We start from the raw sequence: 13,999 nt of genomic DNA, 5'->3' as shown, positions 1-13,999 counted from the left end.
ATTGCTTTAAAGCAAGCAGCTGTAGTATTAAACGTGTCAGTATTGTTTTCAATACTACAATTTTGACTATAAAGCAGCTCTTCAGTGTTCACATTTTTACCCATTTTTTGGATGTGAACGTTAGACCAATTGGAATATTTCTAAAGTGGGAGTGCAGCTCCATAAAATCTAATAAACAATCGATAAAACTTTTGGCGTCCCCAAACACATTTTTGTTGTTGTCTGTGCTACTTGCAGTGCGTTTCTGTATTTGAATGTGTTGTGATGGATGTGTAACCTCGGTTAACTAAAGAAGATTTCTACAGCGCAGAGACCACAGTGCTCAGCATATATAAGTACACCCCTAACAAATCTATCTTTTAAATTCATATTTTCTATAGGAAGCTTTACAATATTATATTTGTGCATATACGTTAGATTAGTCAGTACTGAAGTCAAATCTGGAGCTTATCTAACAAAATAACGGTCCAAAAACTAGTACACACCCAAATTTATGTTATAGAAAAATATTAAATACAAACTTTAAAAAAAAAAAGGGAAAAATTTTTAAATTTTAAAAAGTTTTTTTGCAATATTTTACATGAATTTAGTTGTATTATCTTGCAATTTCTAAATATGTTTGGTGACTAAAATATTATTTTATTAAATATGTCTGTTTAATAAAACTGTTTTGCCTAAATGAACCAAAATACGTTGCCAATATCCACTGACAAATGTATAAAATATTCATTTTAAAAATGGGGTGTACTCAATTATGCTGAGCACTGTATACTGTGCCACCACAATGAGACATAGGTGGTTTAAAAGTGTATATGTCACAGTTACCAGCGATCTAGCCCATGCAGATCGCTGGAAAACTACAAATCTGCTGGTATATGGACTTCAAGATCCAGTCATGCAACACACACACACCTGCTCCAAGTCTCCATTGATTGCAACTGATAACATGGACTATAAAGTCAGCACACAAACACACAGAAGTTGCTGAGTCTTGTTAACGGTTTATGTGGCATTACAATGTGTTTTCCTTGCCTTCCGTGTTTTTGAATCTTTGCTTTGTTTTGTTTTGTTGTACGTTGCCTGCTGGCTGCCTTCTGACCACTCGCCTGCTACTTTGACTACGATTCTGGATTGCCTGTGTACATCTGTTTGCTCCTGTGTTGACCATTGCTTGCCTGACCATCCTGTTTATAAAACCCTGCGTTTTGATCCTCACTCCCTGTTGTCAGCATTCCTGTCACTTCACCATTCAAGTTCTCAGGAAGAAACTTTAAAGTTTTAAACTTATTTTAGCCAATTTTTCCTCAAAAATACATCACACTATTTTATTCTTCGACTTTGGCTTTTACTTCAGGGCTTTTATGCAGTCTATGTACTTTAAAGGGGTTTGCAGTTTAGCCATAGAAGAGCCTTTCAATTAAAATACCTTAAAGAACCAATTTTTAACAAATAGAAGGAACCTTTTTCTTCTATAAAGAAAACATTTGGTGGACACTAAATGTTGCTTATGGAACCATTAATCAAGAACCTTTATTTTTAAGAGCATACATTGTGCTGTTGGATTAAACTAGGGCTGCACGATATTGGAAATTTTGCTTTTTTTTTTTTTTATATATATTGCGATATGAATAAAATTTCACCATGTGACTTAATATCTCTATTTGGAAAGAATTTATAATGTTAGATCAATTGGGATGTTTCTGCAGTAGAAGTGCATCTCCACAAAAACCTAATAGAATACCTATAAAATGTTTGGGGTTCACAGACATATTTTTGTTGCTGTCTGTGCTACTTGCAGTGCATTTCTCTATTTTCATATGTGGTGAGTATTTTCATGCACTTGTTTAGTCAGAGATTGAAAAATTTATGTTTACTATTTGCGTCACCATAAAATCTAATAAGCAATCAATAACTTTTTGAGGTCTAAAAAGTTAAAGATTGTTGTTGTCTGTGCTTTTTGCAGTGCATTTCTGTATTTGCATGTGCTGCAAGTATCTTCACGCATAATCTATAAATACAATCAAGACAAAGATACAATTGAAATAAAGTGATTTTACCTTTTCACGAGTCTAAGGTCAAACTTGGTACAATTTCTTACACCTGAATGTTTTTAAAAGTCATTATACAAATCACATGCATCAAAAACACATGCAAATTCGTACATTCATTTTCTTTTCGGCTTGGTCCCTATTTAATCTGGGGTCGCCACAGCGGAATGAACCGCCACACATGCAAATGATAAATTATAATACAAACTCAACATTGCATATATCCTGCGATGTGACTATTGCGAATGATCACCTTGCGATATTTACGCTGAAGTGATATATTGTGCAGCCCTAATTAAAACACTATACTTCTATGTATAATTCACATAAAAATGAAAATCCTATCATCATTTACTCACACGAATGTCATTCCAATCCTGTTTGACTTTCTTTCTTAAGCAAAACACAAAAAGACAGGTTCTGAAGACCTGCACTCTCCACTCTTTCCAATACAAATCTCAATGAATAGGGACTGAGGCTTTTAGGCTTCAAAGAGGATGCAAAAGCACCTTCAAAGCATCAGAAAAGTGGTTCATGCAACTTCGGTGGAGCCTTTGTGTGAGGAAGAGGCGACATTTAAGATAACTTCTGCAACTGGATCACTGAGTTCACAGTCAAATCATTCAATTTTTGATTTGTGGACTTAACCAATCGACTAAAGATGAAAAATAATCAAAATCAAAAACTGAAAGATTTGTTAGTGAACTCGGTGATCAAGGTTTTATATCCTCAAATTGAGACTTCTTAAATTAACAAAATTCTCCAAGTATTGCAAAAAAAAGTCAAGTTTTTAGTGAATAAAGGCTTCGATATTGGTCTGGTCTTAACACAAAGATATCAAATGACTTCAGATGACTTACAGTGCACAAGACATAGATAATTTTTGGATTCCTTTTTGGCATTTTGGTAATTTCACTTTTGATTCATAATGTAAAATGGCATGAGGGTCAATAAGAGTTGCCTTTAAGTTCCAGATCAATAGGCAACTGGATCACTGAGTTCACAAACAAATCATAAAATTTTTTATTTGTGGACTAAACCAACCAACTAAAGATGTAAAATAATCTTTAGTCGATTGGTTCAGACCATAAATCAAAAATTTTAAGATTTGTTTGTGAAGTGACCCAGTTTTCATATCCACAAAATTAAGACTTTGTAAATGAACAAAATAATCCAAATAATGCCAAAAAAGTCTAGTTTTTAGTGAATAAATGCTTTGATATTGGTCTGGTCTTAACACAAAGACATCAAATTACTTCAGATGACTTACAGTTCACAAGTCATAATTTTTGGATTCCTTTTTGGCATTCTGGAACAATCACTTTTGATTCATAATGTTGAGAATAAGTTTTATATGGAAATTGTCTTAGGGGGTCAATCAGAATTGCCTTTAAGTTACAGATGAATAGACAAGTGAACTTCGAATCAATCAATTCAAATGGTGGTAGAGATATGCCCATCCTGAGACGAGACTAGAGGGGTAGATGACGGGGGATGGGTATGTTTTGTGCCATCTAGTGGGGGGTGGGTTTGGCAGGGGGTTAAGACGAGGTCTACACCCCCATAGTCATTCACACGTTCCACTTTAAAAGAAGGGATTAAGAAGCTTCTCGCTCTCTCTCCAAGACACACAAATATGGCTTGGCTTCTTTCTCTCACTTTCCATGCCAGGATCATCTATGGGATGCGGGATATGACGATAGAAAGTATAATGGTTGGCCACCGAACGAAAGAGAGAAAGCGCGTGTGGATGGTGTGGAAAACCGTAAAAGAAAGATGGTAGCCTTGGCACGCAGAAGCATGTAATCAAGACAGGCAGTGTTACTATGACAAATACAAACAGAATCTTATTATCTCTTCTCATTGTTGCAATCGGGTTACTTCAGAAGCAAATCAAAAGTTGACAGCTCCGCTCTTTCTCTCAGTCTTGAGGCCTAGAGCGAGAGAGAGCGATAGCGTGAGAGGGATGTGTGGGGTGTTCCCTTATGCAAAGCAGGGTCACCGCCGACTCAGAGACACACAATAATACTGATTACACGCATATGCTAATTATTATACGCTAATCAAGTACAGTAGCTTTAGATTTGGGCTAATGGCAGGCAGTGGCCCGCTCTGTAGGTAGGAGAAAGCTAAAAATACTATAGGAAAGCTGGGAAGACAGTGGCCTATTAGCAGACACAACAGCACCTGTCACAACTCATCAGTTGGGGAAAATGACTGCTTAGGACAGGCAGGGGTTGTGACAATGTCTTGTCTTCGCCTCCGCCTCCTTCAAATGAGCATTTCCTATTTAAAAGTACAGCATCTCAAAGGAGAATTTAGGCTATTTAGGGAAGAAGAAAAAAGGGATTTAAATGGGAAGCGTTTCAACAACAATACATGAGTCTGATGAATATTTCATCTTTCATCAACACTTTAAGTTTACCTTCAGAAGTTATGTGACAAACATGTCAAGAATAAAATAGGACAGAACAGAATATAATGGAATTCTAGGCAAACACAGCACCGAATTTTTTCACCGCCACTTTTCATGCAATATTGCAATGTTAAGCTGCAGGGACAGAGAGAGCCTTGTTCAAGTGCACAGTTGTTTACCAACCAAAGTGTTTAACCAACAGGAAGACTTTTAGAGAACCAGTCGTAACCAGGTCACACACCAAGGTTAAATGTATTCTGCCTAATGAGAATTCATAGTGCAAACTGTAGCAACAAACTTTTTTTTCTGGCAATAAAAGCAGCCCATTAGCCCTTCATTCATTCATTTTCTTTTCGGCTCGGTTCCTTTATTAATCCGGGGTCACCACAGCGGAGTGATCCGCCAACTTACCAGCAAATATTTTACATGTTTTATGTAGCGGAGGCCCTTCCAGCCGAAACCCATCTCTGGGAAACCATTAGCCCTTGTGTACTCTTCAAATTGACTTCCTTTCCGTTATATATTTGTGGCTGTTTTTGCCCTCATTGACTTCCATTATAATGACATTCTTTTGATAGCAAAGCCATGACAGCATATAATCATGTATTATTGATTTTTGGTGGTTTTCCCTGTTGGGAAGAGGTAAAATGTGTAATATTTACTGATGATCATTAATTGGCAGCATTAAGCCTTTAGATATGCCTGTGCAAAAAAAGTTTATGGCTTTTATATGGAGTTCTATAAAGAAAAACAGCAGATTTTCTCAAAAATATCAAGATAAGTATGCAAAGGTCTCTCTCTCCTCTCTCTCATGCACACACACACACACACACACACACACACACACAACTCCATTTAGAAGGCAGAAACTAAGCTTTTTTGCAATGCAACTGATGATCAACAGTACAAACCTTTAATTCTACCTCTTCCCAACCGTCATTACAATGGAAGTAAAAAGGGCAAAAACAGTCACAAACATAATGAAAGAGTAGTACATTTACCAAGAGTGAATTGTTGAATTTTGGAAAATTTTCAAAGCATTTTTTCCAAAATATGTCAAAATAAGATTTGTCACTAAAACTCATTTGCTGAAACACATGCTGCATCCCAATCCACATACTATCTGTCCTAAATAGTATTTGAAAATAGAATTAGTATGTCTAAAATCGTAATATGTTAAAAAGAGTAGGCCAAAGGTTCCAGGATGGTTTACTATTTCTGGTAAAAATTAAGTGTACAACCGTCCATACCCAATTAGGCCACAGTACACTGCGCGTTGGACGCAAATTTGATTAGAACCTACCTTCTTCAATAAGGTAGGAAATTAAATATGACAGAAATGTGGATGATTGTAAGGGCTCATAACTAAACAACACAATGATCTGTTAATGAGGAAGTAGTCTGTCCCAAAGCTTGCATACTCTTCTCAAAAGTATATATTTTCCATTTACAAAAAAGTACATACTTTTAGCGCGTATTTTAAGCATGCAAATTGGGACGCAGCAACAGAGAAATTGGTGGCAAAATAATCACCCCAGAGTGGATGAAAACATCCCCAACAGCACACAACAAAAAGTTCAAAGTTAAGTTTAACTTTACATAAATAAGCGTTAATGCAATATGATAACTACCAATGGTATAACAAATAAATAGTCAACCTGCATATGCTATAGTTAGATGTCAGTGGAGTTGACAAGATGATACCAAGGACTTTGTGGACAACACATACAGTTAATCCACTTCATTAAACATGTACACATAGATATCACCTATATGCTAAAAAATTACAGCTAAACTATGTCTGTGTATAATAACTTATATTTGATTGTAACTTTAACTTAATCTGATTGTAATGCAATAATGTGCAACTATTATAAAGCTGCTTTGAAACAATAATTATTGTAAAAGTGCTGTACAAATAAACTTGAATTGAATAGAGTAGGAATGCCTATTTAAAACAAAATGTGGCTGGAAAAATGGACAAAAAACACTGAGAACTGTACATTTTTTGGCCTTGGTCCAAGGTTTGTTCTTTAAACTAAAGGGAAGAAATCTAAAGTTTCAAGATTCAAGCAATGTTAGATTATAATGACTAGAATGAGATACTTTTAAAAAACAACTACAGAATGTCTCATATTCTTGTGATTGGGACAGTCAGAGTGCACTGTATATAAACGTTTAAGCATCAGAGGGAAACATGTTAAACAGTTACAGAAAACGTGATAGGTTGGAATAAAAAAGCCAGTTTCTAAAAAGTTTGAGTCAGCAATATATTTAATGTAAGAACTTGCAATGCTAGAGCCTTTATGTAAACAGTTCATGGGATGTTTCATCCAATCAATGACACAGACGCCATAAATAAGCAAATACATTCGAAATTAACTCAGGTTTTAAGACTGTATAGAGTCTAACATCACCAGATGAATAACTGTTAATCCTGGGTAAATTATGAGCATTGTGAAACAAAGAAGGATTCATGTTAGCCCACTTTAAGGGTTAATATTACCCTTAAACACACACTCAATATAAGTGTGAAAAGCCAGTGTGTGAGAGTGCGTGAGTATGATGAAGTTATGGCCAGAAATGTAATCTTAGGGTTAAAAAAAATAACATTTATTTTTGGTTTGAGAAGTCTATATACATGTTATGAGCTGTATATCTGTCTTATGGTCAATTGCATGCATGACAGGACAAACACACTGAAAATGCAAAGCATATGGCAGCCATGTGTGTCTTTCTCTCATTGTTTTAAACTTCCTCTAACATACCAAATAATTTAGGAAACATTGTAAGCATTTTGTGCAAATGCTAGCAAGCTGATTCATGTCTTAGGAATGACATGGAAGTGAGGAAATTCTAATGAAACAAACTGGATCTGAATTCAGAAGAACATGATCACAAGATTACAAAAAAAACAATCAAAAAATCTGGTTTTGGTGGGTGTGCACAGGAGGACAATAAAAAGCAAAGTTAAAAAAATTATAGCATATATACAGTCAAAATTATTAACCCCACCCCCTAACAGAGCAAGTAAATGTTCTGATATTTTTTCCTCTTTTATTTCAGCTAGAATAAAAGCAGTGTAAATTTTTTTTAAAAACCATTTTAAGGTCAAAATTATTAGCCCCTTTAAGCTATTTTTTTTCGATAGTCTACAGAACAAACTATCATTATACAGTAACTTGCCTAATTACCCCATCCTGCCTAGTTAACCTCATTAACCTAGTTAAGACTTTAAATGTCACTATAAGCTGTATAGAAGTGTCTTAGAAAAAATCTAGTCAAATATTACTTACTGTCATCATGGCAAAGATAAAAGAAATCAGTTATTAGAAATGAGTTATTAAAACTATTATGTTTAGAAATGTGTTGAAAATATCTTCTCTCCATTAAACAGAAATTAGGGAAAAAAAATAAACGGGGGGCTAATAATTCTGACTTCAACTGTAAAAACTTTAAGCTATTAAACTTAAAAATGGTTAAAGATGATGTGCACAGATGATGTGTTAAGCAAGTTTATTATTATCGTTAAAGCACCATTATCTGGGCTTTGCACATAAGGGTGTGGTGACAGACTATACACTTGAGATCTTGGTGTAATCACTATTCTTTTATCTGCTTTTCCTCATCCCAATTGTAAATGTTCCTACCAAAATGTGTACTCCATTGCACAGCATTCATTCATTTATTCATTTTCTTTTTGGCTTAGTCCCTTTATTAATCTGGGGTCGGCACAGCGGAATGAACCGCCAACTTATCCAGCACGTTTTACACAGCGGATGCCCTTCCAGCTGCAACCCATATCTGGGAAACATCCATACACTCTCCTTCACACTCATACACTACAGACAATTTAGCCTACCCAATTCACCTGTACCACATGTCTTTGGACTGTGGGGGAAACCGGAGCACCCGGAGGAAACCCACGCGAACACGGGGAAAACATGCACACAGAAATGCCAACTGACCCAGCCGAGGCTCGAACCAGCGACCTTCTTGCTGTGAGGCGACAGCACTACCTACTGCGCCACCGCGTCGCCCCATTGCACAGGATAAGTTAGTTAATTGCAAATAGGTTGAGAAAGGTATTAGGGTGTTACAAATAGTAAATAAAGGCACAGTTCATCAAAAACTCAGTACAACATTGTGTTACAAATGTGTAAGCGTCAACAAACACAGTTAATGCATAATATTACTGGCAAAAGTTCACCTAAACATGAAATATTTGCGTTAATTTACTTAGCCTCGGGCTCCGATGCAGGTTACTTGGTCTAATAGGTACTGGTATTAACATATACAAGCAAAACAAAGTAATCAGTTACTTCTGACAATACCTTTTGAAGCTATATTATTATGAAACTTTTACATTTACAGCATTATTATAATCTACAGCCTCAGCAAACAGTCCTGAGCATGAGATTGCTGTCAGACAACATGTGCAGATGCAAATTGACACAATAGCTGATAATGTTTGTTTACAAAAGCGAGAGGACGCGATTGCTGTAGTTATCATTCATCAAAATAGTACTTACCTGTGCTTATTATATAAGATGCAGCCTGCATAAAGTTGTCAATAAACAGCATCAGCTCATGAGCCAGTTTTTGGGTGTGGTTATGTCATTGTGCAAAAAGTGCAATATGAAGCTTGCACTTCAGAATATCTGAACACATTTAGGACTCTTTAATAAGACTCTGGATTAAAAATAAATACAAATAAATAATGTTCAGTTGTTTGCATAGACAGATCATTCGATCTCATACAAGGTTTCTGCAGGTTTCACAAAGTTAAATTTAAGACTTTTTAATACCATTATGTATGAAATTTTAGACTTATACAGAGCTAAATGCTATGGACTCTTTTCGAATTTCCCAGTTAGAAAAGATTTTCCCTTGCCCTGTCAAAAAAATGATTAAAATTGAATACAATAATAATTTTGTTTTAATTTTTTTTTTGTATTAATTTTCAAATACACCCATTCACAACTCCTATAACCCTTGTCAAGCATAGAACAAAACATAGCTGTCAATTACTTCAGTCTACAATAATAATAATTTAATAGTAAAAATATAGGTCAGGTCAGTATCCTCAGCAGTAAATAAATGGAGATTTTTTTGGGCAAGTGTTGCTGTAAGGAAAGTAATTAAATGCTCTTTTTAAATAAAAAGTTAAAAAGTTTTATTGAGATAGATTGTTGGTGATCATATGGGTGTTAATGGCCAGATTGGGTAGCCATACATGAACAAAAGAAAATTAAGACCTGTTAAAAAAATTCAAACTGTTAAAACAAAATATTTCAGTAGATTTACGATTTGCTTTTGAGATTTAAGACCCCACAGATACCCTGTCAGAGTCTTGTCAGGAGCCATGAGTACTATTTTTTTCTGCTTGCCCTCCTTTTTTGTTTGTTTTTTTTTTTTTTTTTTTGGCAGCAATTGACTTACATTTAAAAAATAACCATGGACAACAATTACAGGCAAAAATCTTCAGTTATGTTCTTAAATAGTGTTAGATTGACAGAATATTTGATTGACATTTGGTTGGATTTTAAGGACTGACAGTTTCAGTCAGCTTTTACTTTCAATCAATCTGATTTCCACACAATAAAAGTGAACTGTCAGGCAGGTGTCACATTTTTCTCGAACAAAGCTATAGGGGGTGATGACAGTTGACAGAACTACTAGCTCCTAATCAGAGAGCTGCAGGAAAACTCTTTGCTAAATCAAAAATCACAATAATGTAAACAGTTAGGTTGTTATTAAAATATGTTAAAAGCAATCAATACTACAGCTACAATTAAACCCACGAGTAAACAGATGTCGTGGCTTAATTGACTGACATGAGATTGGCTTTACTCACACTGTGATCTACAGTAATAGCTCTCCTTTAAACCGATTTAACGGCTTAACAAGAGTGTACTTGGACACCCGTACTAAAAACAGATCAGTGTGTCCGAGCGTGTTTTGATGGTCTGATCGGGCCAGTACAGGCATCTCACCTTCAGTTTGATCTCATATGTCGTGAACCTGTTCCGACCGACGCCAACAGTCTCGGGGTTGGTAACATCAATTTCTAGAAAGTTACTCGGTGGCCCGTACGCGTCATTCAGGTTTTGTGGTTTAGTATACAGCCTTCTCGTATCTGCTATGGCCTCAGCCATTGCTTCCCGTTACAGGTTTGAGCAAACAAGCAGCTATCGATTGTACTTCCGATCAGCTGAGGAACAGCTGACATGTGACATGCCAACGTGGTCACGTGTCAACACCCATGGCTTATGATTGGATAAAAGCTGTCATAGCGAGTACAGTGTGGTTTTTAGTCTATAATTATGTGAAGTTCTGTTAATTATATCCTTTCTAAATGACTACATATATAAACTATAATAGAGTAAAGCTTTTATACAGTCACGTGCCAGTGTTCTGCGCTGTTATTTGATAAACGTTATGAAAGCAAACACATGTTATTGGCATCTGTAATGTTCACATTTTAAGTTAGTAATTACTAGCTCTATGTAGAGTAATATCGTAGTTTATTCCAAGTCACGTGACAATATCACGGGTTATGATTAGATAAGCCTTGTCAAGTACAGTACCCTTTCTGTAATCTTCAGATATAAATGACTATTTATAACCTTCTGCAGTGCAACATTTAGTAGTTATTAAGCAACAAAATAATTTAGAATTATTAAAAAATACATGTATATTTGTTACATTCGATACCTCTTATGTTGCAAGAACATATGAAACCTACATAGATATACCTACAGGAAAAAAGTGGAGAAGACTGTACTGTTTTCTCCATCCCTGTGTGAGTGTACAGAGCGCAATAAAGCTATTAAGTTTTGAATCAACATGGCGGCGTTCGCGTCTCGGTGGACAACGGACTGTCTTTTAAGACTTGTGCTCAAAAAGACAAGGTTGTCGAAACGAGTTTGCTGTGAAGTGTGTAAGGCAAGCAGAGGTGAGAAACAATATTCTCCAGGCATATGGTCAGGGCTGATGATTTTGCGAGGAAACACTTACGTAATAATAATTTAGGCAACGACTAGTTTCAAATATACCAAACAATAATAATAACAACAATAAAACATAATATTATTATTTTTATCATTATTGATAGTAATAATAAGTTCTACATCGTGGTAGTTTTTTTATAACTACAACATTGTTGTTGTGTTACAAATGCTGTTATGAAAGTTAGTAGTGTTTTATAAATTAGTAATAATTACACTAGTCATTATTATTATTATTATTATTATTCATTCATTCATTTTCTTTTTGGCTTAGTCCCTTTATTAATCTGGGGTCACCACAGCGGAATGAACCCCCAATTAATCAGCATATGTTTTACGCAGCGGATGCCCTTCCAGCTGCAACCCATCTCTGGGAAACATCCATAAACACTCATTCGCAAACATACACTACGGACAATTTAGTTTTTTCATTTCACCTTTAGCACATGTCTTTGGACTGTGGGGGGAACCGGAGCACCCGGATGGAACCCACGCCAACACAGGGAGAACATGCAAACTCCACACAGAAATGCCAACAGACCCAGCTGGGGCTCGAACCAGCAACCTTCTTGCTGTGAGGCTATTGTACTACCCACTGCACCATCGTGTTGCCTATTATTATAATTACTATTATCATTATTATTAATTTCAACTTTTTATTGTGGAGTATAAATGCTATATGTAACACATGCATTTTTTCTTTTATTATTTCTACTTTTACTTTCTGATCAATATTGCTTTTAAATATATTTATAGTCACATATGTGTGTTATTTAAACTGAAAATGAAAATTCTGTCTTCTGCTTTTGCTAAAACTGAATCATAATGGCATTTTCTTTGATAACACAAAATAAGTCATTTGATAGGATGCTGTTCAACTATTTATTACATTGTTTTCTGTATATATTCAGAGATGAGACTTTTATCAATGTTTACATTTTAAATAAGAGGAGTGGGATGCATTGGAAAATAATACATTGTATGAAATACAACCTGAAATCCCAAACAAGTGTTTTAAGGCATTTTAAGACTGGATTTAATCAAGTGATTTTTACCAGATGTCATATTGGTCATACAAGAATAACTCAAAAGGTGAAGGTGAAGACCCCACTCAGTGTTTGTACTGTACAATTCCTCTTACAGTAAAACCCATTCTACAGGACTGTCCTGCTTTTAATGATTACAGAAGACTTTTGTATGAAATTAACTCTCTTAAGGTGATTTTATTATTATACAGTTTTTGTATCAACGCTAAAAATCTTATTTAGTTTATGAATTTATTGGTTTGTTGTTTTTAATTGTATATTTATTATTGAAATGTTCTTGCCATGAAAATAGCCTTGGTTGCTGACATGGCATTAAATAAAAAATACATTACATTACATTGTTTTCTCTATACATTTTGTTTAGCGATTCTGGGTAAACTGTCCCAATAATGCAGTACTTATGGTTCTGTTTTTTTCAACTTTAAAAAGTTTATCAGTTACAACATCTTCACAAGTCTTGAATTATCAATTAAAAAAGTATTAAGCGCACTGATATACAGTTAAGATGTATATGAGTCAGAATTTTTAAACCCCCTGAATTATTAGCCCCCCTTTTACTCCGATTTCTGTTTAACGGAGTGATGATTTTTTTCAACACATTTCTAAACATAATAGTTTTAATAACTAATAACTAATTTTAATTTCTAATTACAGATTTATTTTATCTTTGCCATGATGACAGTAAATAATATTTGACTAGATATTTTAAGACATTCTATACAGCTTAAAGTGACCTTAAAAGCTTAACTAGGTTAATTCGGTTAATTAGGCAGGTGAGGGTACTAGGCAAGTTATTGTGTAACATTGGTTTGTTCTGTAGACTATCGGAAAAAAAAATAGCTTAAAGGGGCTAATAATTTTGACCTTAAAATGGTTTTAAAAAAATGTAAAACTGCTTTTATTCTAGCCGAAATAAAATAAATAAGACTTTCTCTAGAAGAAAAAAATATTATCAGACATACTGTGAAAATGCCCTTGCTCTGTTAAACATCATTTGGGAAATATTTAAAAAAGAAAAAATAATTGAAAGGGGGGCTAATAATTCTGACTTCAACTGTATGTGCTGAAAATATATCAGTTCTTAATATATTGCATATACATGTTAAACAGCTGCCATATTTTTTTTTCTTTTAAGGGTGTTCAACAACATCTACAAGATATACATCTACTTCAGCACCCTGGCCTGTCTATGGCAGACTTGTAACACACTATGACAGCCTTGTCCACTCCGGTTCACTCCGAAAGGATCCTCAACAGAGAGCTGCACTTCTTCAGTTAGAAGAGTTAACCAAAGTGTTGACAGACTATACCAACATCCCTATTCTTCTCCCTCAACCTAAAGACTGCTTGCAGAACCAACCGACCTCAAAACTGCATGATAAAGTTGGGTCAAGGGAAACGGTGAACATTTGCAGTCCTGATGAAAATGTGTCAAATGAAAAAGACGACCCACAAGAGGTACGGTTTGTGTGCGCCAAA

The 13,999-nt window shown here is 35.1% G+C and overlaps 2 protein-coding genes across 2 annotated transcripts in view; one reads left to right on the top strand and one right to left on the bottom strand.

The window, feature by feature from the left end:
• Positions 1–10,685, bottom strand: part of snx3 (sorting nexin 3) — a 29,988-nt gene extending 19,303 nt beyond the window's left edge. The window contains exon 1 of the mRNA XM_056445477.1: positions 10,461–10,685. Coding sequence (XP_056301452.1) covers positions 10,461–10,622 — 162 coding nt within the window. The 5' untranslated portion in view covers positions 10,623–10,685. The remainder of the gene's footprint in view (positions 1–10,460) is intronic.
• A 627-nt stretch (positions 10,686–11,312) lies between these two features.
• The window catches only part of afg1lb (AFG1 like ATPase b), a 53,304-nt gene continuing 50,617 nt past the window's right edge, over positions 11,313–13,999 (top strand). Inside the window, exons 1-2 of the mRNA XM_056481619.1 lie at positions 11,313–11,422; positions 13,656–13,978. Of these exons, the coding sequence (XP_056337594.1) occupies positions 11,314–11,422; positions 13,656–13,978 (432 nt within the window). The 5' untranslated portion in view covers position 11,313. The remainder of the gene's footprint in view (positions 11,423–13,655; positions 13,979–13,999) is intronic.

Source organism: Danio aesculapii, chromosome 20 (genome assembly GCF_903798145.1).
Source record: "Danio aesculapii chromosome 20, fDanAes4.1, whole genome shotgun sequence".
In the NCBI taxonomy this organism is placed as follows: domain Eukaryota; kingdom Metazoa; phylum Chordata; class Actinopteri; order Cypriniformes; family Danionidae; genus Danio; species Danio aesculapii.
This window is presented reverse-complemented; position numbering and strand designations above follow the sequence as displayed.